We start from the raw sequence: 25,266 nt of genomic DNA, 5'->3' as shown, positions 1-25,266 counted from the left end.
TCAACTTCAAATGCTTGGAGCCAGAGGAGGGGCCGGCGAGTTGTGGAAACAGCAAAAGATCCATGACAGCCTGGAGAGCTGAGCCAAAGGATTTGCATGTGCCCTTTTCACATAAGCAGGGAGCTTGGTTTTGAAGCGTGCTCTCCTGACCTGTGCAAAGGCTATGCTGATTACACAGACTGCTACCCCTGGGCCTTCATTTTCCATCTAACACACCTTTTTCATGACAAACAGAAATGCTGGGACCCTGCATCCATAGGACAGACATTAACTTGGCCCTGTAGCCTCACATGCAGAGAGCAGTGATGTGATATTTATCTTGCATGGGCAGTCAAGATACAGCCTTTCAGTGCTTTGGAGTATGATGGAACCACTGCCATCTGTCTTTTCCCATTTCTCTATCACCAGCTGAAACTCTGTGCTTGTGCCAGAACTTGCTTGGAGACACTAATTAACCAGCAAGAGACATCCTACGCTGTTTCTCTCCATCTTTACTGCCAGACCCATGTAGCCTGCACAAGCTGGAGTAGCTGGAAGAGGTGCCGAGCTGATCCACGTTGTACTTTATTACTAACAACAGGGCTTTCAGGAGCTACTCTGCAGACAGTGTTTTATCTGGAACATAAGCAGTCCTCTGATTTAATGGAAATCAATTAATGGCATCAGACTGGAGAGCCGACAACATTCTTGGGGAAATATTTACTTAAGATAGCAGCAAGGTAAAGAGCATGTTTGTCTATGAGAAGTGAAGCGTTGCCTAAAGGCAATGTGTTTTCCAGGCTGTTCTGCCCTTCCTGTGTGGAAAGGAAAGAGGGTCACCCCTGCATCTGAATGCTACAGCAAAGGAAAGCAACAGCTGGATTTTCACTTTGCTCCAACATTCAGCATAACTTCCTGCAGAAGTCATGACTGCTTAGGAAAGTCAGGCTCCTGGCTATTTGCATGCAGTCGTGTTGTTTAGTGGTGGTGCACATAGCTGGATGTTCTGTTCTGCTTCAGAACCACTTTCCCAAGAGGCAGCATCCGGGCACTTCTCTGGATCACAGCCTGGCTAATTCCCAGCAGTCCTGTTCCTGGGACAGCTGGAAACAGATGGGCAGTGCTGTCCCAGGCAGAGGAAAGAGGCCAGTTACTGGAATACAAAAGAAGCTACAGCAGCCCTATGCTGCTTTTTGGGAACCCTCTCCATGCCTCAGAGCCTGCCAACACAATCCTTGTTAACTTGGCTGTGGCAAGTGAGTTGAAAATAGGAAGTGTGCGTTCAGCTTAGCAAGACCAAACCTAAGCTTGCTGGAGCTGTTTGAAAGTTTCTTCTTGTCTCATCTTCTTGGGGAAAGACCTGGCCCATCTAGTTGAATGAGTCACACAGATCAGAGCATGAAGCTCTGCCTTCCGTACCTGAGGCCAGCCTGGGTCTGCACTTATGCCCTCCACTCCCTGCATTTCCTTAGGCTGGGTGGGTATCTCCCTGCTGGGGTGGGTGAGGTGGCTGCCACTCCACAGTGGCATTGCAGCATCTCTGCACCATAGTACTCCCTTGCTTTCTTCATAATGTGCAGATCCTGTACATCCTTTAGGACTGATGCAGTATTTTCATTCTGTCTTCCTTCCTCTCTTGGCATCCCTTAAACATGAAAGATTTTGCTTTTATTTCTTGGGAACACTCAGTTATTATTTTTAGAGCCCAGGAAGGAGACCAAGTGCTGGGAACAAGAGTCAATTCACATGGGGACCATCCTTCTTCCAAAAACAATTCATGCAAGTAGGCTCCATCAGGGATGAACCTGAGGAGGGTCACCACGGATTCAGCACTCCCAGGACTATGTTACAGATCAAGAAGTTCACACTCAGGGATCTCATCACAAAGGTGTTTCCTACTAACTTCAGCTGGACCAGTTCTTTGCTTAAAGAGCTATGTTTTTAAAGAGCCCTCTTTCCTTTTACTGTCTTAGACCCCAAGGTTCCTGGTTTCAGCTGACAGAGTTAATTTTCTTCTTGGTAGCTGGTACAGTGCTGGGTATTGGATTCAGTATGAGGATAATGTTGATAACACACTGATGTTTTGGCTGTTGCTTACCCTGTCAGAGACTTTTCAGTTTGCCATGCTCTGCCAGTGAGCAGGTGCACAAGAAGCTGTGAGGGAGCATGGTCAGGACAGGTGATCCAAACTGGCCAAAGGGATATTCCATACCATAGGATGTCATGTTTGGTAGACAAACTGGGGAAGTTGGCTGGAAGGGGACAGTTGCTGCCTGGGAATGGGTTGGGCATCGGTCAGTGGATGATGAGCAATTGTATTGTGCATCACTTGCTTCTCTTGGGTTTCTCTCTCTCTCTCTCTTTGTGTCTCCTTTTTATACTGTTATTATTATTATATTAGTATTATTAATATTATTGTATTTTGTTTTAATTATTAAATTGTTCCTATTTCAACCCACAAATTTTACTTTGGTTTTTTGTCCCGATTCTCCTCCTCATCCCATAGGGAGGTGAGCAGTGAGTGAGCAGTTGCCTGGTACTTAGTTGCAGGCTGGGGTTAAACCACAACAGCCCCCTTGGTGCCCAATATGGGGCCTGGAAAGTTAACAACTGATCCAACCAGAGCATATTAAATTAAGTTCATTATAAGCTTTCATTGCATTGGTTTAATAGTGACTGGTCCCAATGTTGGTTTATTTGCCATCAGAGTGGTTGTGCTTGTTCTCAGGGTTGTGTTATGCAATACCTTACTTGCAGCCTTTCCTTGCTGTTTTGGTGTTCATCACCTGTGGGGCCTGGGCTATGGCTGTAATTTTGTTGTACTTCACAGTATTGGCTTACAGTCTGATAGAATTGCTAGTTGTGAAACTAGTCTGATGTGTTCTCAGCATTGGCATGAGCTCTGTATTTCGGGAGCCATCTATTGGGGATTATTAAAAATTACACCTTTACCCTTTTTTCCTTGTGGAACCAATCTATTGAGGAGACTCCTCCCTCCCTCGGTGCCTGCCTGCCTACCTGTCTTCCATCTTCAGAAGCCCTTCAGACTGATTAAAGTAGCATTTGAAAATTTTAAATGTTTTTAGTATCCTTTGAATACCCTTAAAACCAGCCTGGCCCCAAACCCCATGACAGGCACTGCTACTCAAAGGAGGAAGAGAGGGATTCAAATCCCAGCAACAGGCTCTGAAGCTGCTGACATTCTGTTAACAAGCACTGGGGCTACTCACACTCCAGTTTGATTTCACTTGGAGGGGTGTCCAGTACAGCTGAAGCTGACTGACCAGGGGGTGTAAGCACAGGCTTACCATCTGCCATGGACACATCCAGACTGCACTGGAATAGGTTGAAGCTCTGGAACATCTGCAATGTATCGATAATATCGTCATGTGGGATGATACAGCAGAAGAAGTTTTTGAGAAAGGGAAGAAAATAGTTAAATCCTTCTGAAAGGCAGTTTTGCCATAAAACAAAGTAAAGGTCAAGGGATGTGCACAGGAAATTCAGTTTTAGGGAATACAATGGCAAGATGGGTGTTGCCACATCCCAATGGATGTGACCAACAAAATAACAGCAATGTCTCCACTAGCTAGCTAGAAACAAACACAGCTTTCCTAGGTGTTGCAGGTTTCTGGAGAATGCACATCCCAAATTGCAGTCTTATTGTCATCTCTCTCTATCAAGTGACCAGGAAGAAGAATGATTTCAAATGGTTTCACCCTAAGTAACAACAAGCCTTTGAAAAAATCTAGGAGGAGATAGTTCACACAGTAGCCTTCAGTTCAGTGCAAACAGGGCAAGATGTAAAGAATGTGCTTTACACCGCAGCCAGGAAGAACAGTCCTATTGGAGCCTCTGGCAGGAAGCACAGGGGAAACTCAAGGTTGACACTAGAGGATCCAAAGCCTGCTATACTCCAGCTGATAAAGAGACACTGGCAGCTTATGAAGATGTCAGAGCCGCTTTGGCAGTGATTGCTTCTGAAGCACACAGCTCCTCCGGGCACCCCAGTTGCTCATGCTGGGTTGAATGTTCAAAGGGAGGGTCCCCCCTTCCCATCATGCAACTGATGTTTGTGCAGCAGTGATGGAATCAGAACTCGGTTCACCGTGCAACAATCCAAATACCACATGCCATCTTTCCTGCTCTGAAAGACTGTTATGACAGATGGGGACCAAAGTCATGAACTAAATGAACTCAGTGGACTTTTATAAGTATGGTCTATAGACTAAGAGAATGGTATCTGCGTGTACAACTATCAAAAGATGGGAAAAGTGATGGGGTATTTGATAGTGTGGGACTTGGAATGATGTACGTGGTATAGAATATAAAGGGCTAAATACTGTTCTGGTTTCGGCTGGGGCAGAGTTCATTTTCTTCTTAGTGGCTGCTACAATGCTGGGTTTTTTGAATTCATTATGAGGATAATGTTGATAACACGCTGATGTTTTGGCTTTTGCTAAGTAGTGCTTATCAACTAAGTCAGGGACTTTTCAGTGTCTCACACTCTGCCAGTGAGGACCTGCACAAGAAGCTGTGAGGGAGCATGGCCAGGACAGGTGACTCAAACTGGCCAAAGGGATATTCCACACCACAGAATGGCATGCCCATTATATAAATTGAGGAGTTACCTGGAAGGGGCCAATTGCTGATCAGTGATGGAGGGGGGGCATCGATCTGCAGGTGCTGAGTAATTGCATTGTGCAGCACTTATCCTTTCTTGGCTTTTCTCTCTCTGTTACTATTATTATTGTTGTTGTTGTTGTATATCATTATCATTAGTATTACTATATTTTACTTTGTTCCAACTATTGAAGTGTTCTTATCTCAACCCACAAGTCCTACTTTTCTGTTCCTGATTCTCCTCCCCAGCCCACTGGGTGAGCAGCTGCATAGTGGTTAGCTGCTGGCTAGGGCTAAACCATGACACCACCCAGAGGAGCAAACATCAGTTTGCTTTTCTTTCCCAGAAGTGTTTTCTTCCCCTAAGTGTTACTTTGTTTTCCTTCCTGTGTGGTCCTGCTGTAGTTCATGAAAATTGCCCTGGTGTCCTGCTCTATAAATCTTGCCAGTGCAGGCTTTAGCCTTGGCTTATGTTTCCTGAGGAATTTCAAGAAAAATAATCTGCTATTCAATTAAAAGTGAATATATATTAATGAAAACATGCACCCCTGCTGCTCATGGGTGCTACTAGAATCAGTCTGGGGACAGCTGCTCAGAAAATATTATGATATTTTTAGTGTATGTGTTTGATGTGCCAAAGTTGCTCTATTTAAAAAAATAAACAGTTAAAAAAATTAAACATGAAAAATATTACAATGTGAAATAAAAAAATCTAAAGCAAAAACATTAGCCTGGAAGACATGATGAACTGATATCTTAGAACATGTCCTTTATTTTTGCTTTGTTTCCTACTCACATTTTTAGAAGAAAACCACAATTTTTCTATTTTTAGTTTCATATTTTGGGTTGGAGAGAAGATGTATGGAAGCTATTTGGAACTGGGCAACTTGATCTGATCCAACAAGTCACTGGTCATTTAAGCATGAGTTTTCTAGTCAGCACTCAGGAACAATTAAAAAAAAAATCAATAAATTCCATTTTGAAGAGGCTGTAAGAGAACATTTGAGTAAGTTGACAAGGCTGTGTCTAGGTAAGAATGCCTTTGGAATGAGCTGCTTCAGAAATTCACAGAAAATTAAATTTAAATCTCCAATAATAATAATAGTTTGCCATTATTCATTCATCAGAGTAACTAAAAGCAAGCCAAGCCTGTGATGAAGTCAATAATTTCATTTCTGTTGTAGTAATCTATAAATATATAAGTACCAAGCTGCTAAACTTTAAAGCAAATTATTTGGGATTTAGACCTCAAAAAACGAACTAGTTCTTTCCAGGAGAAAATTACTTGCCTGCTTGATGGAGTTCTGTATCTCCATACAGCAATTATTCTCAAAAAGAGGAAATAGAAATTGAGATATAATATTTTTGATTTTTTTTTTTTGCGACCAGCTCTAAATACAAATGCTTCACATTGTAGTTTTTAGTTTTGATGTTCTTTCTTTTCTTTTGTTGTTTGAAGGGAATATTTGAAGATACCTAGTGAATAAAGGAAGAAAAAAGATAAAGACAGCGTGCCACAAAGTTCATCTGTTTCATGCCCCCTATCTCAGTTGGCAATGAGAGACATTAACTCTGCTACAGAGGTTTTCATGACTGTGTCCTGAGACCATCACAGCTGCAACAGCACCACTGGCAAATCTAGTCTAGTAGTCTTTTAAATGCAGCTGGGGACCTTGCTGTCTCATCAATGGATATGGAACGAATAAACATTCATCTCCTTTCAAATGAAAGCTTGGAGAGGCTGCTTCAACATCTAAACATCTTATTTTGGTAATACAGTCTCTAGACTCAGTTTACACAAGGTCTTAAGGGACAACAGAACGCAGCTCTTTTATTCCTACATCCTTAATTGAGGGAATTGAGTTTGGGTAGCTTCCTTGTTCCAGGCAGATCTGGTGCTCGCCCATACACATCTAGGGACACTGCTAATTCTGGGCACTTGTGTGGACACTCCAGACTTAGTGCAGTTCATAACATCATCTGACATATGACAGAGAAGGGTAATTGGAGTCCCTGTCATTTTGAGGTAAGTGATGTGAGCTATGGTCCAACATTGTCGGGTTTGTTCAATGACAACATCTGTGCAGTACAGAGAAAAGGGTTTGTGTTCCAACTAGCAAGCTTCTTCTGTGCCTATGAAAGACTGTGCTCAAACTTTGAGCCAGTGATCTAAGAAATCAATTATTATTAGGTTTTTATATAGAAAACTCTTTATTTTCCACTAAGGTAAATCTGGGCTGGAAGTCCTTCATTCTTTTTCTCTAACAAGTATGATATGGCTCTACTAAAAAAGGTTGGACCTCCTTTTACTCAGAAAAGTAGGACTACATGCTATAGAGGGAGCTGTTATGTTAACAAGAGTAAACAAAAAGCAATCAAACCCTAGTAACACCTTAACTGGATTATGTAACGTGCATGGCCACCCACTCAGCCCAAATCACTCCAGTCAGTGTGAAATTCACCTTCTACCATGGTATGATGGTCCTTAAAGTCATTAATCAGTGGATGTGCGAACATGTTCCTCTTCAGATGCTGCAAAAGTGAACATGGTGTCTTGTTTCTCACCCAGCTGAAGCCAGATGTGGACCTCCAACTTGTTCTTCTAAGACCATAGGATCAAGAGGAGCATGCCTACAGGAGAAGGCGAACCATGGGATACACAGCTTTTTTCAGGAAAACCCAAGGGCCATGTGCCTTCTTTCATTAAGGGGTGTATGGGAAAAAGGGAGTCAATCCAATTACCTGGTAAGAGCTTTCATTTTTTATCCCCAACCTGCTTTAATTCCCCAGTGCCAGGTAAGTGAGACCAGAGCACAAGGGTGAAATGGTGTTTCTCCGAGATGGTCCCAGAATGAACAGGCAGAGGACTGGAACACACAGACCCTGACAAGCAACAGCTGGACAGCCCTAGTTTTTCATTCCAAATCCTCCAGCCTCTCTCTGTTTTTATGATACCCATAAGAAGCTTTCAAGACTGTGAGACAAAATAAACCCCAGAGAATGTCTATATAAAGGCATTCAGCAAGAAGTGCTGAAATTTATTCAAATTAATTACAGTAGAGACCTCTGACTTTGAACTTCTAATTCACAACAGCAGTAAAAAAGGAAATGGTGAAATCGGTTGTATTAAAGTGCAGTGATGTGGAGAAAACCATTGAAATAACACAAATGAGGCTGCAGTGAGAAATGAAACAACAGTCTCATCCTAGCAACGACAGCAATATATAAGCAAATTATGTTACAGATAATTTACAAAATAATTTACATAAATGAAGATAAGCTGAATCTCATGTTGCCATTTAATTGTTAAATATCAGACTAAATATTCCTGGTCGGCACAGTATTATATGGGATAATTAAAAAAAAGATCAGAGGATTTCTGCATTGAAAAATTTGGCTGAAGTAAAACTCTGATCAGCCTTTATATTGCAGTATTGAAAGAAACCTAAGTATTTATGAATTGTAAAGTGACACATTCAGCAGCATGAAGACTATAAATACATCTTTTACATTGATATCTACACACATATACATATCTACACACACACAAATATATACACACAAGCACATACATGCACATACATATGTGCATAAATATATGCATGTGTTTATATATATACGTTTCAATTTGTACTGACCATGGTCAGCTGCATTTTGATTGTGTCTGGGGTGGGGTTGCTTTCACAACCCAGGCGTAAAATCATTCTTAGGAGTGTTTGTCATTTACCTTTCCTAAGCTGCAGCCTCTAAAACATAAAATTTTGGCATAAAGATAGACTTCAGGGCTCAGCCATCAGAGGGTCTGATGATTACCAGCAGTTCTCATTGACATAATCTCCTGTGCTTAGCACTTCTGAAAAATTATGCTCTTAGCGCCCACTTTATTTTTAAATAATATGATACACGAATCAGTTAAAAACCTGTTTTCATATAAGCAAAAACATTTGAGAGATAGACAGAAATGAACACGGTATTCTACACATGCACACAGTTTTGTACTGTTTTTAAGGATGATGTGCAAAAAATGTCTGACAACATGAAAACTTACAATGTTGGCTTACATCATATCTTGAAAAGTGGCAAGTTTAGCATCATCTTTCCTTTAAAAAAAATTAAAATATTGATCTGTAGCATAAATCTGACTATTCTCTAAGATTTTTTTTCTCCTGTGCTCCCCTTTTATAGAAAAATTATGTCACTGGGTTTTTTTGCTCTTTCAATGAATCTGGAACAAACACCATGTAGACTGAAAATACACTGGATTTCCAGCCTTCACAGGTTTGACTGAAGGAAGGCTCTTGACCCACAGTGCAGCCACAATAGTTTCCCCTGTCTGTAACTGCACGTTAATTGTGAGAGCTGAAAGTAACCATGCAATTACCATTTATTAAAAAATCATTTAGTGAATAAGAACATTTGTGCATCATTGTGCACCTATGTAAGGAAAAAGATACTACTAAATTGCCAAGGCTATCTAAACACAGTGATCTTGGTAAAGAATTTGGTTGTGAGACCAAAATACCTCAGAAAAGAGCTGTTCCATTGCACACATCATTAAAAGGTTGGAAAGGATAAAATAATAGTTTCTTTTGATGCTGTTGTGGTCAGTGAATTGGTCATATCTGCATCCCAGTCTCTAGGGAGCAGATAAATACCCTGAAGACCCAGGATAAAAGGGTGAACCAAACCTCCTCCATCGTTGCTGTAAGAGTCCCATTCACCGCATTGACTGAGGTATGTCCCTGGAGAAAAGGGGTTTTGGGGACAAGAAATTGTAAACTTGGATTTATTTTCCTCATACTTATCCTGTAGAGTGATTGCTGTGTTATTAGTTTACAATGAGCATTGAGCACTGAACACATTTTGTTTGCTCACATTCAGATTCTGGCTGTTACAAAATTAAATTTCAGTTCTGCAGAAACCTGATTGTGTATCAAGAAGAAAATGCGTTTTATGCTAACAGCTCGGCAGCTTCAGACTTTAGAGCATAAACCTCTACAAAACCCTACTTCAAATCATTTAACTTTTATTTACAACTTCACATTCCATGCACTTTTCATTGCGATCTTCTGTGAGAACCTGTAAAAGTCACCACTAAAAATACTCAGAGCTGGCAACACAGAATTGGTGGTTCTCTGATGGAGTCCAATGTCCATAATGCTGTAGCAAATGACAGTCTCTGAATTCACCTTCCATAGAAGTGGAATGAAAACTTCATATTAGCCCTTAATGTCGGAGAAGCTGGTACTGCTGACATTGCAGCTATCACTGCAACTTGATGATGTGCTCAAAGTGCTGGAGGCAGTGCCTGATTCTGGAATGAAAGGAAAAAAAAAAACCCACAAGAAAATATTATATAGTGGTTGTTTTTCATTACTTTCTTTGATAATAGGAATCTCCAGAGACACAATAATCTCATTTAAAATACCTACCAGAGCTGCTCAAAGACTGAGCTGATTTTGAATTGCCTATGAGCATCAGCACATTGTTTGCTGGGATCCAACCTTCTCTACCAGTGCTCAGGTTCTTTACATACCTAAAAAATATATATAAATAAAATTAGGAGTCCGATTGCTTCATTTGATGCCCTTGAAAGTTTTGCCCTAAACATCTGCCTTCCAAACACAGTTCTGCGTATAAAAATTTCCAAACACAGATCTGCGTACCAAAGTCCATCCTCCCCTTCACGAATCAGTTGAACTAGATCTCCACTTTTCACTGTAAATTCTTCAGAAACTCCTTTCTCATAATCAGTCACAACTGTATATTTACCAGGAGTCTAAATGCACACAGAGGAAAAACAAACAAATTATTTCTATTGAGTACTTTAAGGTACGTTGCAGCTTTTGTTATGAAATTATAGTACTTTTCCCTTCTTTCTCATGCACCTACAGGCTGAAGAAGTTGTAAATATACATACTGAGGTAGTAAAACTCTGATTGATTACATGCAAATTCAGTACATGAATTCTCACACCTTGAAAAACATTCAGTGAAATGCTTCCATTATAACAATTAATTCATATGTCTACAGAAAATACAATCAAAAGAAAAAAACTCCAACAATACCAAGCTGGCAAACTGCTGACATGATGTACATGTGGAAACCTGTTGACATGGCAGCTGATCATGTCATCACTTGACTGCTGTAGCATGGCATAAGCAGACACAACTCACTGGTCTGTAGGTACGTAAAGGCACAGATGGACCTTCCGAATTTACAAACACAGGGCCGATTCAGGAGAAGGGGATCTTCTCCACTGCCCTAGGAATTTTGCCCAGCTGAGCATTTCAAGGCAGACACTTTCCTTCCAGCAAGCTTCAAAAGCATTCCTGTACATTGCCACACACAATGCATTGGTATCACTTGCTTAGCTCAATAGCAAAGCATTTCTGGTTACCAGCTTCATCTCGCCTCCTCCTCCTCCTCCTTCTTCCTCCGCATCTGATGAATTCAGTGGTTCTTCAGCACTAGACCAGCCGTCATTTTCTTCAGATGCATCAAGAGAATGGGATGGTTTGGCCCAACCTTGTGGAATAAACAGCTGACTGTTAGCTTAGGAGCAGTGAGCCACCGAATGGGAGGAACGTTCTTCCCAATGATAAGCTCTTAAAGCAATCAACATGAACAGGAGAAAAACTGTACAGACGAAAGTTATTACAGTCACTGGGTGAAATTCATTGCTGGCAAAAGCTGGCCTGCTTCCATCAGAGTAAATGGAGCTGTAGCAATGCACAGCTGTGAATTCGGCCCTTTGGATTTATATAAAGGGAAACGAACGGAGAGAATGCAAATTCCTGACTAAAAAGTAAATACATATAAATATTTGTACAATAAATATATATTATACAAAGATGAATGGTGGATAGATACTCTTTTTCTCGGGAGGAGATAGAAGACAGAAAGGTACACTTTTTGGGAAGAGGTTGACACAAAGGGATGTCACCCAAAGCAACCTAAACAGCCTGCTGGAATAAGGGATGAATGGGGAATGCCTCCTTCAAACTGTTAAGCACTTAGAGCTGTCAAGAAATTCAACACAAGCTACAAGCACTGTGTACTTCACCTGATCAGGCAGCTCATTATTTGAGGGTGTTCAGGCTGACACAAGGATACTTAAGCACACTGAGTTATCTTGGTGTTAAGTCACTGCACCAGACACTACAAGAACAATCTCCCGCCTGTCATTTATTCCTTATTCTCTCTCATGGTGAAGCATTTCATTTATTTATAAAGCTGAATCATATCCAGAGTGCACAAAATCCTTTTCCAAATAAAAGTACGGTAACTTTTTAGTGGGATGCTTTATATTGATGTCAGCAGCTGTCAATAAATGTGTCGAGTTTATAATGAAAAAAAAAGTCATAATAAAAGAGACAAATATTTGTAAGTAAGATTTTGCTTCAAGCCAAATAGTAACAACAATGAAACTCAATGAAAAGAATGAAAGGAAGAACAAACCTCCCACTTTTATGTAGCTATTAGTTAAGTTGAGAAAGCACCAGCATTTTTGTGCTTCACTGCTTCCAAGGCTGGTCATGCCAGTGCCTGAGGAAAAAACTGAATACCAGAGTAAAGCCAAAGAAATCTAAGAATCACAGAATCAAATCACACCCAGAGCACACCAAACAGAGTGGGGTTTTTACCTCTCCTGTGCTGCTGGATGACCTGCACAAGATTAGAAGTACTGACCCATTTGGCCCTGTCCAGGGTTAAGAATAAACTTCCATCTGTGAAGAAACTGAGTAATAAATTCCTGATGTATTCCATGAAAATTTCCTTGGATACTTACATCATCTAGCTGGCTTGTTGGACACAGATGAAACCCTTTCCTTTATTTCCAAGTTAAGAACAAAGGAACAAAACCCCCCCCGATTTCTCAAAATTGTTCCTAGCTCTCATTAGAAACAGAACCAATGAGTTGCAAAAAAAGAAAGGGAAATCACTAAAGTTCTCTGCCTGTAGCCTCATACTGGCCTGCTGATCTGGTAAATTTTGTGTAACAGCTCTTGTTCCTCAGCCTTTTCTTTCCTTATATTTTGTTGATGTGCTAAGAGCAGACAGGCCTGATCTTGCCATAGTAACAATACTACTCCTCCTCATACAAGATGGCACTGGGAAGGTCACTATGGGCACTGAAATTATGCATGCACATTCAATGTGTATGTGTGTATTCTGCATGGTGTGACTAAATCAGAGCTCTCTCTAAAGGCAGGAAAGGTAAGAAAATGATAGGCAGTCTTGAGAAAAGACAAGGTTATGCAGAAATGAGTTTAGATAAGATTGGTGCCAGGAAAACTATTTAACGCTTCTCTTCAGAAACGGTCTCAAGTTTCTTCACAGAGCTATGACCTGCCTACAACGTGTGATTCTGACACTAAATCATTTTCCTTGAGCTCACTGCATACAAATCAGAGCAATACAGCAGTGAAAGGAAATGAGTGGGGGCAACGCACTGTGCACTGGGAAGTTGTGATCATCATGTGGTGCAGTTTCACCCCAAAATGCCTGGGTCAGCTGCTTATCCCTCTTTGAACTGGTGAAGGAGAAGAGATGAAGTGTCAGAAAAAAGATCAGAAGGTGCAAGACAAAGGGGAGTTAGTGGATGTTTTAAACTAATTTAGTTGGTTTAGCAGTTTCATAAAGTGCGAGGCGCTGGGACAGAACAGCAAATCAGACAACCCTGTTCCAAGGACTCAATAATTTTACTGTAAGTTAGCAAAGATCAAGGACTCTTCCTTGGAAAATTCCAGCATCTATGGAAAGGGCCATAAAACACCCTTTTCCTGCAGAGAGCACTTCTGGGCCCTCAGGATTTCCACGGTACCTGGAGATCTCAGAGTTTTGACTGCTACCTGCAGAAAATCAATGTTGCAACTTTCATATCCACCCCTGCGGTGTTTCTGCATGTGTCCAGCCTAGGATTACATTGTTTGCTGCTCAGACAAGGTGACTGGTGTTGCATAGTTTCTGTGGCACAGCAGCTGAACCTGCATTTCCACAGGTAAAACAAAGACTTTGGAAATCTGGAAAGGAGGTTGATGGTAGAGGCTGAAACAACTTCACCTTTAGATGAATATTTTCTAAAGGAGATGGTGGTGGAAAGAGACAGGAAGAGAAGGACTGCTCTTCTTGTCCTGTCTAGTGAATTAACCCTAGGGATTTGTACTGAAACCTTCACCAACAGCCTTACTGGTTAGAAATGGGTAGTTTAATTGAAATGCATTTCTATTCTCTGCTTAGCTGTGAGCTAGGAGAATAGGAGGCAAACTGCTGCAAGGGGTTCGAGTTAAGTCATCTGGGGTTCACAGGGTGGTGAGAATTGCCCACTACCACTCAAAGAAAGATGCAACAGGGCAGTGACTACTGTAAGAAATGCAGATCTAAAATGGAAATTCCACATGACAGTGATCTGGATACATGAGTGTCAGATTTTTTTTCTTTTTTTAAAAGTTAAATCCTTTCCACAAGGGGCGCAGTGACAGAAGGATGCTAACACATGGAAAACCATGTGTCTCACAGCAACTGGACACCCTTCTAAGTCATTAAACATCCAGCTTCTGGTTATTTCTTCAGCAGTAGACCTCTTTCCCACTGTCTTCCCCTAAAAACTAGTTAGCCATATGCTACTTTATTTGATACCAAGTTAAAACTTCAACTGGTTTTGCTATCAAAAACAATGTATACAGAACCTGAAAGATCCACTTGGAAGAACAACTGATATCAATACTGCTGCACACAACAGCACCCTACAGGTATCCCCAGCACTCTGATGTAACATATTACATGAGGGATGTGTGGATATTTGTGGAGTACAAGATGTGGTATCACTGTACCTCTTAAACCAAAAGGAGTTGGGTCACTCACTACTTCATGTCGCTTAGCTTTTTTGTCAGGACTGGTAGGAGAAGCTGCAGGAGGATGAATAGGCAAAAAAAACAGAAGAGAGATATTGAAGAACTGGAAAAAAAGAGAATAGGTGGATTGCATGCTAAATACCTTTGAGTTTACACTGGAAAACAAGTGGATTTCTGTAATCTAATTTTAGTTGTCATTGTTCCATTGTAGAAGAACAAATTAATTATTTACAAGTAGTTATTTGAAAATAAATTGACAAATTTATGCTACAGTAATAGATGAAAATATATGTAAACTTTTCTAAATGAACGAGACATCAACTGAATACAATTAACTTCAATTTTAGACAAACATTACCAAATTATGCAATCATTTTTATAGAAATCTAGTGCTACAGCAATACCTGGTCCTGTAAGAAGGATCATTGGCAATGTCTGGCTTTTAGCAGAAGGAGATGGAGTTTCTGTCAAGGCAAGCATGGGATATTAGTGCTCACCTCATTAGCATTAGATATACAACCCTAGAGTCTCTCCAGAAAGAACTCAAAGGTAATCAGGTTTCAAAAGGCATTCTGGAAAGATGTTTTTGGGGAAAAAATATCATGCTCTTGAACAAGTGCCATCATCTTAATGCAATTCATACTGTTCAAAGACAGCTGTTCAAAGCAAGAAGTGACTGTACCAGTGTGATTACTTGGCAGGAGGAAGCAAGAAAGGTCTTAGACTCCTATTGCCTGTTTTAGAAAAAAAGAAGTAAAGACCATTTCTAGAAGAATAGAGAAATTTGTATTTATTTTTCTATCCAGGAAAACAACATTGTCAGCCACATTCTGCCGTAGTTATGCTTTGGGAGTTTTGTTAGAATGGATGCCAATACAGAAATACTCTATAAAACCTTGATTCCTTTTTGCCAAGTACAAGTGCATTTGGGGCAGATCCACTGAAGCTAGAAGCAGGCCAGGTGTCTGATCAGATGACAACTTTCTTCCTCTAGTTTTTCTACAGGAATGAGGCACTCCTTCTTTGGCCTTGACAGTGAGATTGGAGACATTGGAAACTGCACTCCTTCCCTTGCATCTCCAACAGCCCCACTTTTCCCAGCTGCATCTCCCCCTCCCACTCTGCAGCTGCTTTCTCTTGAAATCTCCCTGTCAGCAGCACTGACTTAGGAACCTAGCTTGACCTTAGAAGAACAAGCTAGTGTGTACACTGAAAACCTATCACACTACACACACATACAAGGTGATACTTCAATTACAGCCTTACACAGAAGACAGTCTAGCTTTTTTTAAAATTACCTTTCTGACTTTTCAGGTTAGTAAAGCCCTGCAGTGTAAAGCGCTTTTTTGACAGTACAGAGCATTCTGAGGTAGAGCTACTGTTGTCTACAAAGGAAGAAAGAGACACAGAAAGAAAAGATAGAAGGCCATGAAAAGATCAAGGCAAAAAGTCTTTTGCAGCCCTGCCAGGGAACTTGCATGTTAGGATGAGAAAGGACAAGTGAAAGTCCAGGTACAACATGCGCGGCCAGTTGTTCTTGCTGTGCAGGACCTTGTACTGCCAGTGGTTCAGTAAATAATTTCCATGATTGGAACAAAATTAAAGAGAAAAAAACAAAACAAAACAAACCTCTTTAGAACAGGTAATGCCAGTAAACTTATACAGAGGAAGAGCACCCTGAGAAGATGGGCAGGTCTAAGGGAAGACCTACTGCAGACTTTGGCCTCATAACAAGTAGTTCCCATCTGCTTTTTGGTGACCATTCATTCAAGATGGCTTTGGGCCTGCCCACACCATGCACTGGAATGCAGAAATCAAGCCCAAGCTAAGGACAGATGGGACCAACATGCTGGTGCAGTGTGGGCAGCACTTTGTTGGTGGGCTGCCTTAGGGTTGAAAGCAGCAAAGCCCTGCTTATTCAGGAGTCATGCTGCCTTCCCTGCACTACCGTGGCTACTCTGCTGGTGGATCTGCCTGTGCAACTGCAGTGCAAGGCATGCTTTTTGCAATTAAAGACAACTACCCGCATGTGTAAACTCACCTTTGCCTTTCTCAGGGTACTTTGGTGCTACTGTAGTGACACAACCTTCTAGACTTGTGAGATCAGCCTTTTTCTCCTCCATTTTTTTGGTATTTCTGATGTGGTTTCGTGAAGGACTGTTTATTGGAAGAAAATTAAGACAATCAATCCATTTCTAGCAAATTTGGGTCTGAACAGGGGTGAGGACCTTCAGTCACAGTTTGTCTTTTACATATAGATATATAGGCTGAAAAACATTTATTTGCTACTTCCCAAATCACAGCTTCCAGGACTCAGAAAGTAATTGCTCATTGTGCATTTAAAGACCATGAGCACATACAAATGAGAAACACCTCTCCTAACTGGCTGCAAGTGCATGAACTGTGGTAGTGGGAGCTACTGAAAAGATGGCTCAGGACAGCTTCCACGCATTTGCAGCCTACAGGCTCCTTCTGAACATATTGGGAAAAAAAGAAGAAAGATAAAGGAGCTGCCTCTTGGATGCTCTTAACACAGGAACAGATGAGGGATGAACAAAGTCCTTGGGGTGGATCTTGCAGCTGGATTCCCATCACACCTCCATTTGGGAATGAAATAGAGAAAGACACTCCACAAATACTATATATCTGGGAAGTTCTTCCTAAGCAATAAGTAGATGCATAAAAGATGCAGTGTAGAGAGCTACCAATACATATTTGAGCACGCATCATGTGGAAACTGAAGATAGGAGCACATGGGCTTATGGGTACATAGATATACACACATGAAAAAACAGACTAGCAGTGAAGAGGTGTCAGACAAGGACAGAGCAGCAGGTAAGGGACAGAAGAATATACATGTTGGTATGGTGAAAGATGCAAAACAAGAAAAACTTGACTCAGGAGTTGGGACACTGGAAGAATTTACATATTGCTTATGTAAAAAAAAAAAAAAAGGAAAATTGGAAAAAAAGAACAAGGGACATAGAAAAGATAATGCCCTGAAAAAGACAAAAAGGAAGGTTACATTGGACATTGGAAAAGAAAGAAAAGTTTAATCCACATGAAAGAAAAGAACAATGAAGGAGGAAAAAGGCTGCTCCATAAAACTCTTATCTGGACTGTAACATATATAATTAGCTGTTCAACAAGCAGACCCATAATATCACCAGGATTTTGGCTGGCACAGAAAATTACTTTTCTGTGTTATTCTCTATCAACTGGCAAAGCCCAAGCCATTGCTGCTCAGTTTAGCAGTTCTGGATATGTATAAAATCAAAGCTCTATAGCTTTATGGTAGGAAGAGAACTAAAAAGCCTTAAAACACAAGGACCAGTATTAAGGGATATGATTAATGAAGTAATGCAAACCAGATGTATTAGTATATTTACAAGACAGCCAGGCTGATTTGACAACAAATATACTTACCTTGCACAAGATGATGCTGGTAGAGGTAGAGGTAAGCTCTGTGTTTGCTCTAGTGTCCTGTGCTGACTAGCTTCTGTAATGGAGGAAAGAAAAAGAACTATTAAAATAGATTTGTGTCCTACACAGGGAAGATATACTGGGCAGGATTTGAAGTTCAAAGAGAAAATAGATTAAATACATATGTATCTCCAAAATATTTTACCTCTGCATGCCTGCAGTTGACTCGTCAGCACTTTTCTTATTTCATTTACCCAAGTAGTTTTAACTTCAGGGGTTGGTGCCTACCCAAAAATAAATACAATCAGCCATCAAGCACAGAATATTTATTACACAAATAGGTGGATGCCAAAGCACAGCCTCAGAGGAATTTTTCCATAGGGGCAGACAAAACTCCATCTCCAGTCCTTTTGTGAATAGAAACTAGTTGTAGCAACTGGAACATGCTGTGGCAGAGGCTATGCATGTGTGACAGTCAAACCCCATCTCCCCCAAGCCGTCCACTTGGCTTGGCAGTTGGCAGAGTTGGGCAACAATTGGCCCGAGTCAGTGGCAGCTATAGTAATGGTGTATACAATACCCTCTGTGGATATTGTAGAATGTGATTTGTTTTTCCCCCAGGAGACTCTTCAATTAAAATATATTAAGAAACTTCCTTATGAATTAATTTGGTGGTGGTTTGTTGTTTTTTTTTTTCCTACATTTCCTCATCCCACTCTATTAGTGATATAACAGAGGATTAGGGTTAGACTTCTGCTTCCCTTTTTTCTCTCTCTCTCCTTTTTTTTTCCCCCCACCCCCAGAGTGGCATATTATTTACCTGTATAATGTAAACTTCTTCCCTTGCATTATACCAGATTTCAAATTTTTTTGCATCACCTTTGACATTTTCTGTTATTCCAACTGCAGCCATCTGGAAGCAAAGAGAACAGAAGCTCACTTACCACATTGTAATTACAGTAAGAACAGAAGCAGGTGGATACTAGCATTCTATGGTACCCTATTTCTGAAAAGGAAAACCACATTTGGCTTCTTGCTCAAAGAAATGAATAATATATCATCTGCATGTTGTACACAAGAGATTTAGTGCTTTAGTGCTGGCTACCTTGGAGGAAAGAAAGGTTTAGGTACATTACTTTGAGACTGACTCGTAAGATATCTCTTAAAACCCAGACCATGGACTCTTACATCTATTTTATACTACCCTGCTCTACATTTTCTGTGTGATTAATGCAACTGCCATTCAGCTGCCCTATTACCATTTGGATTTTCTCAAAAAATGCCATTTAAGAAACAGCAACACAAAATAACACAGACCTGCAGTACCACTCAGGTTTGCCTGAAAGAGTGAAGTTTTCAGTGCAATGCTGCAACACAGCTTTGCAGAGAAAAAGCTAGAATGTTGTCCTACTGCAGGCTAAGCCCCCAGTACCTTGACCTTGCTGGACTGCTTGGTGTCTTACATTTAAGGAGTGTTTGTAGCTGTAAGAAGGTGCTTTCTCATATCCCTCTCCATTTTCTTCCCGCTTTTTACAGAACAGCACTGCTTTCTCGTGGAGGAAGAGGTGTCGCTGCATTGGCTTGAAACGTGCCAAATCTTTCACCTTCGCATGACCCTTTTTATGATCAGTCCAGACATTGAAGGATCCCTGCATTAAAAGCTTGCCCAGCTCATTCAGATTTCCCTGGAACAAAAGAAATGATATTTATAACTACAAAGAGATAACATCGAACCAAAACACACATTCTGAACAGGTCTTTACAAGTCTGTCATTCCAAGTAATCTCTCACATCAGTGTTTATGTTGGATTTGGAAATGTAATACAGTTAGAGTTGGATTTCTACAAGTAATTTTCACTGGCCAATGCTGTTCAGGCAGAATTTTACAGTCAAGAGTACTGGTAGCAGAGATACAGAGAACTACACATAGAGAGGGGGAAAGCACAACACACATATTTGGTTGTTTGGTTTTTTTGCCCAAACTCTGCTCCTAAGATGCTTATATAGTCTTTTGCCTTTTGTTATCTTTTGTAATTGGAAGTTTTGGGTGTATTTTTACACATAGATATAAAAACTTAGTAGTGACTCCCATTTGGCAGTAGCCTAAACCAGACTCTCCAAGACAGTTTTCAGTTTCTAACTCAGTGTCAAGCAAATCAAAGAAAAAAACTTGGGTAGATACAGCAAAATATTATTCATAGCAAGAAAACTTCAGAAGAGTATAGAGAGATCCATTTTCCATTATTTTCATTACACAATTCAGTTTACAGGCACCTTTTGTAAAATATTCTTCTCATTATTTATTAGTACACAGTATAGGGTATGCTTTACATACATCTGAGAAAGAAATGAAAAGAAATTAAAAAGTAAGTAAAAATACTGCTACTCACATCATAACCTGTAATGGCTATCTGGTGCATAGAATCATTAACTGCTTTAAGAATGCCCAGTATAGAAGTTAGTGCTTCCTGAAGATCTTCAGCACCTTCACAGTTCTTACTATACTTCAGCATTTCCTGAGCGGGAGGGAATGCCAACACACTTAGCTTTGGAAACAGCAACAACTAGAAATGTGCAAATTTTAACTCAATTTGGAAACTCCTCTCTTTACACAAGCTTAAATGTAATTAATTCTTTAAAAGCTGCTAACAGCTCAGTTTTAACTCAAGAGTAAATGTGGCCTGAGGCAAATTTTTTAAGCTACTGTTAAATACAACCATTGAAATATGTGTCTATGTGAGAAACAGTTCTTACTTCAAACATGGCAAAACATTATACATTAATTTGAATAAATTTATTATATTATATCGCTCTCATTTTGCTCAGTATAGCATGTTAATGTGAATGACAACAGCATCCTTCATAAGTGTTGTCTGTCAAGTGTGTTTCCTAGAACCCAGCAAAGTAAGTTAATCCCAAATACTGGGGTGATTATGACTAAATAGTAATAAGTACTTCAGATATTCTTTTCTTTGTTGCAAAGGTTTCTTGGTCCTTCTGATTCCCCTCATCAACTTTTCATTCTTCTCTTCAGCAGAAATCTATGGGCAAAAGTGGTTACACAAGGTGTCTCTGTGTAACATCTGCTTACTAGCAGTTTTTTGACTAAAAGAAAAAATAACTGCGTTGAAAGCTGATGGACTGGGATTTATCTGTTTCCATTTATATATCCACTCACTAACTTTTAGGTTTCTCTCCAGCAGGCTGAGAGAAGCAGCATTTAAAAATACAAATGCACAAAACACACTTAGCATTATAGTTCAATAACACATACCTTTAGCAAGAGTTGATATTTGGTTATTCTTTGAACGGGTTTCAGTAAGTATGAGTCCAAACTGAGTTTGTGATCAAGTTTCCTTTGACATTCCTGTAATCAGTGTTGAATTTCATCAGGACACTAATCAATAATTGTGTTATTTGTTCTTGAGATGATTAAGTAGAAATAAACCAAACAAAAAACCCAGACCCCAACAAAACCAAACCCACTGTTATTTTAGGGATTCAAGCAAGCACACCTGAAAGAATACAGAATCTGAAAACTGCCTCCACAAACTTTCAGATCGAGGTTTATTTTGACAATATTTTTCATAAATCTGGAAGTCTTCCATCTGGAAATGGGGACACAAGAAAAAAGTTAATAAATTCTTGTGACTTTGACAGACAAAGTTCATAAGATTTTTTTTTTCATAATCACTAATGTTATGAAAAAAACCACCACTAACAAAAATTGAATCATTGTTTTTTGCTTGAGATGCCTCAAGGAATTGCAAAATCACCAATTTTGTAATGGCTCCTATTTTGGTACTTGGAACAACAGAATAAAATGTTCCCATTATTTTTTGCTTCAGTTGAATGTTAAGCATCTTACAAAGAAGTAAATATTGTTCTTACAAATATATTTCTATTACAATATGAAAAATATTTTTATGAATGCCCAACCATGAGTCCTTCTGTGCAACTTTTTAAAAAGGCTTTGTCCTTTTTCTTAATTTTCATTTCAGGAATGTGTTTTTAACTGGGAGTCATGCTAAGGTAGATCAAGCAGTTTGTTTCCCCTTATCATTTTGGCACCTAAATAGCATGACTTCAGCACTTGCTGAATGGAAAAGGAAATAAATACTGTTGAAAATGCCATAGTAACCTTAGCTGTAAATGAAAGACCAGGTAGGAAATCAGCAGATACAGAAGTACCTCTGTCCCTCTGTTTTAGGAAACTGCATCTCCATGGATGCCAGTAAATAGAAGGGGGAGGGATGGCTCCACTCAGGGGCTTTAGAGAATCAATAGATAGCAAAAACAGGACATTGATTTCCATAAACACATTTATATTTAGCCTGTAGTATACTTTAGGTGAGACTCATGTTTTAATAAATCCCAGATTAAAAAAGTTTAATTTTGTCATAAATTTCTATATTTTTATATTTTTCTATATTTTGGACATACTCTGTTGAGATGTACTCTTTAAAGAAAACAGGAAAGAACATTAATAACAATCCAATACAGAAATCTAACCAAGTAAACAAACCATTTATATTGATGTGAAACAATGCAGTGCATGACTCTTCTTCATGCTTTCCTAACTGCCACCTTAAAAAAGCAGTTTTCTTTTAAGGAGATAATAGCTTTTTCTAACAAAATTAATTACCCTGCACAGGGGAAAGTATCCCCACCTCTCAGTTAACATCTACATTCTCAACCTATTACATGCTCAGGACAAACAAAAGGGATGTGGTGGTAATTACTACATGAAAATCACACTCATAGGTTACAGTCCTAGAGAGCTTATGAACAAAGTGCCAGCAAAAGATGACACACGTACCTGATCCAGAAAGCACCGTCCTACTAGTTCTGGGTATTCTACATAGTTTTCTAATTCTCTCAAGAATATTCTATGAGGAAGAAGATTTTCTTAGAGCACGGGTTAAAAAAAGTTATCATAAACGTTCACACTCTTGCAATCTGTTTTCTAAACTTTTGGAAACAGTTGTAATTCTGTACTACAAAACTGAACAAAATTCTTCTAGATTATGTACTTTAAAAGGCAAAGCAAATTAAACCAAACATTCTGACCAATTTCTTTTCTTTTACTATTGCTACAACTGAAATAAAATATCAGACTGGGGAGGGAAGGAGGATTTTGTTTCCCTGTCTTATGTATTCAGCAGTAGGATTTATACAGTTCAAAGTGTTTGGGTTTTTCTTCCAAATACCACAAACCAACCAAACCCCATGTTCCCAAATCTAGAAAAAAACCCCATCCTCCCCCCTAAAAAATCAGTGGCTAAACCTTCCATTCTAGTTTTGCCTGAAAAAGAAACAACTATTTAATATGCTTAACTTCTCTTGAAAAATCAATTTATCTTTACTATCAATTTAAATATTATCCTGTGAAGAAATACCTCTCTAGCAGCAAGGACTCAAACTTCAGAGGTCACTCCATATATATTTTTAATGTATAAAAATATATATCAATTTTATACATCTATAGAGATATAAAATTAATCAGCCTCAACCAGATGTAAGAGTTGGGACAACCCCTTAAGAGTTGAGAATCTGTGGTCTAGAATAGTAATTTACTTTTCACAGCAAATATCACAAAAAACTAAAGAAACCTAAAGAAACCTTACTTTAATTAGCTTGTAGATCCAAATAACTTGCTTCAGGAAGAGGACCACAATGCAAAATTTTACCTCTGTACTGCAAATATGCAGTTTCACACAGCTTCACTCATCTTTTATAGATATTTTGCTTTACCTCTTCTATGTAATACAAATGTTGATGAGCAGACAGACAAGTAGAACTCAGTAAAGCTCTTTTAGCAATGTAAAAAAATTAAAAAGTAAAGAATCCCATGCAAAAGCTATTTTTAGATCTGAATGCAAATTCCCACCTGTTGTGAAAGTGATAAATTTCTTCCATATTCCCAAACAAGATATCCTTCTTATTTTGGAGTTCTGGTGAAATGAGATGAGCCATTAAGGGGTTGTCCATCTCTGCAGCATAACCCTGCAACACAGGAGAGAGGCACGATGATTTTCTCCCTTTACTTGCAGTACTCCCCTCTCTGACGTGGCAGTCTGCCTTCAGCCTGATAGCGAAGAAAGAGCTCAGTATTAATCATGAAAGAAACATACAAAATCTGGTTTTCCATCAGCCCAGTCAGATACATACACAGTTTTTAGAAAGACACTTTAATAATTCCTGCGATTCTAGTTAAGCAAGGATGAAAAATTTTGCAATTGTTTTCACCAAGGAAAGGCTCTGTACTCCCATACTGCTTACAAACTATAGTTCATACTCTTCCTGTTAAGGCTTTACACATCTGAGTTTCAAGCCACAGTTCCAGTACACACACAAACCTTCATGTCTGTCTCAGCCGTTTGTATGAAGGAACAAGCTGACTGTGGTTATCTCTGCAGGTAACAGAAATCACTGAGCTACAAATTCTACCTTCAAAGCACTTCCATTAGCTTTGGTACCAAAAGTCATAACTTTAGATTCTAACATCTTCCACTTGTCATATAAGCACACATCTGTTTATCTGGCACAGATAAGGACAAGAGTACAAAGGTGGCTTTAGCCCAAGACTGTGTTCTCCTCTGGTCCCGAGGTCACTAATCGGTGTTCTCTCAAAACACCAAAAAAACCCTAAACACTCCCACCCACCCCCAACCCCCACCAAAACATCCCCAATCAATCAACCAGAAAAGTGCAAGAATGCTCCAGTACTTGCATTAAAAGCAGATTTCTTAATGCATGTACATTTAGGAATGTACTCTTGTGGTTTGGTTTTTGTTTGGTTTTTTTTTTAAATTTTTTTAAACACACAGTGATCATTACATTAGTCACACTGATTATAATAAACTACACCAAATTATAACAAACTGACAAACTAAAAGAAAGGATAAGCAAAAGTGCACCTACAATTAGGAATTTCAATTTCAAAGTGTGGTCCAAAGTACAAAAAGTAGAACTAGCTAGTAAAGTCAGCTAACCTGAAGAATTCAAGCATTTGGATAGGACTAATTTTTTTTTAAAAAACAGAATCATCCCTTTAAAAATCTTGATATTTTTCCTCAATCACCACATTAAAAAAAAAAAGGAAAAAAACCAGTGGTCTAGGTGAAGATGCTGGAGCTAATAGATAGTTAACTATCGCCCCCCGCCCCCCCCCATATCTCTACCCCAAACAGAAAAATGCAGAGTCTGAAAGAGAGAGGGTAGCGTAAATAAATTAATAAAAATGGTACAGCCTTAAATATTATAAAAATAATCCATATAAAATGAAGAAGATAAACATTTGTAACAGGGAAGGAACAACTGCAGTGACCATGCAGTTCATATGAAGAGATACATAAGGAGAATGATTCTTTTCCACTCGAAG

General features: G+C 39.5%; 1 protein-coding gene across 4 annotated transcripts in view; it reads right to left on the bottom strand.

Annotated features, from left to right (window-relative positions):
• Positions 1–7,605: 7,605 nt before the first annotated feature.
• Positions 7,606–25,266, bottom strand: part of MCF2L (MCF.2 cell line derived transforming sequence like) — a 150,301-nt gene continuing 132,640 nt past the window's right edge. For 2 of the 4 annotated variants that reach the window (XM_018084156.2, XM_018084158.2), the window contains exons 17-33: positions 23,773–23,888; positions 22,702–22,771; positions 21,398–21,490; positions 21,157–21,249; positions 20,273–20,398; positions 19,346–19,567; positions 18,703–18,795; positions 18,088–18,166; positions 17,886–17,958; positions 16,501–16,616; positions 15,758–15,844; positions 14,864–14,923; positions 14,439–14,513; positions 11,003–11,130; positions 10,269–10,381; positions 10,035–10,138; positions 7,606–9,916 (exon numbers count right to left, since the gene is read on the bottom strand). In XM_018084156.2, coding sequence (XP_017939645.1) covers positions 9,822–9,916; positions 10,035–10,138; positions 10,269–10,381; positions 11,003–11,130; positions 14,439–14,513; positions 14,864–14,923; positions 15,758–15,844; positions 16,501–16,616; positions 17,886–17,958; positions 18,088–18,166; positions 18,703–18,795; positions 19,346–19,567; positions 20,273–20,398; positions 21,157–21,249; positions 21,398–21,490; positions 22,702–22,771; positions 23,773–23,888 — 1,743 coding nt within the window. In that variant the 3' untranslated portion in view covers positions 7,606–9,821. The remainder of the gene's footprint in view (positions 9,917–10,034; positions 10,139–10,268; positions 10,382–11,002; positions 11,131–14,438; positions 14,514–14,863; positions 14,924–15,757; positions 15,845–16,500; positions 16,617–17,885; positions 17,959–18,087; positions 18,167–18,702; positions 18,796–19,345; positions 19,568–20,272; positions 20,399–21,156; positions 21,250–21,397; positions 21,491–22,701; positions 22,772–23,772; positions 23,889–25,266) is intronic. The other 2 variants (XM_008926229.3, XM_018084160.2) reach the window with 1 other exon arrangement.

Source organism: Manacus vitellinus, unplaced genomic scaffold, assembly GCF_001715985.3.
Source record: "Manacus vitellinus isolate BGI_N305 unplaced genomic scaffold, ASM171598v3 scaffold_7_pilon, whole genome shotgun sequence".
NCBI classification, from domain to species: Eukaryota; Metazoa; Chordata; class Aves; order Passeriformes; family Pipridae; genus Manacus; species Manacus vitellinus.
This window is presented reverse-complemented; position numbering and strand designations above follow the sequence as displayed.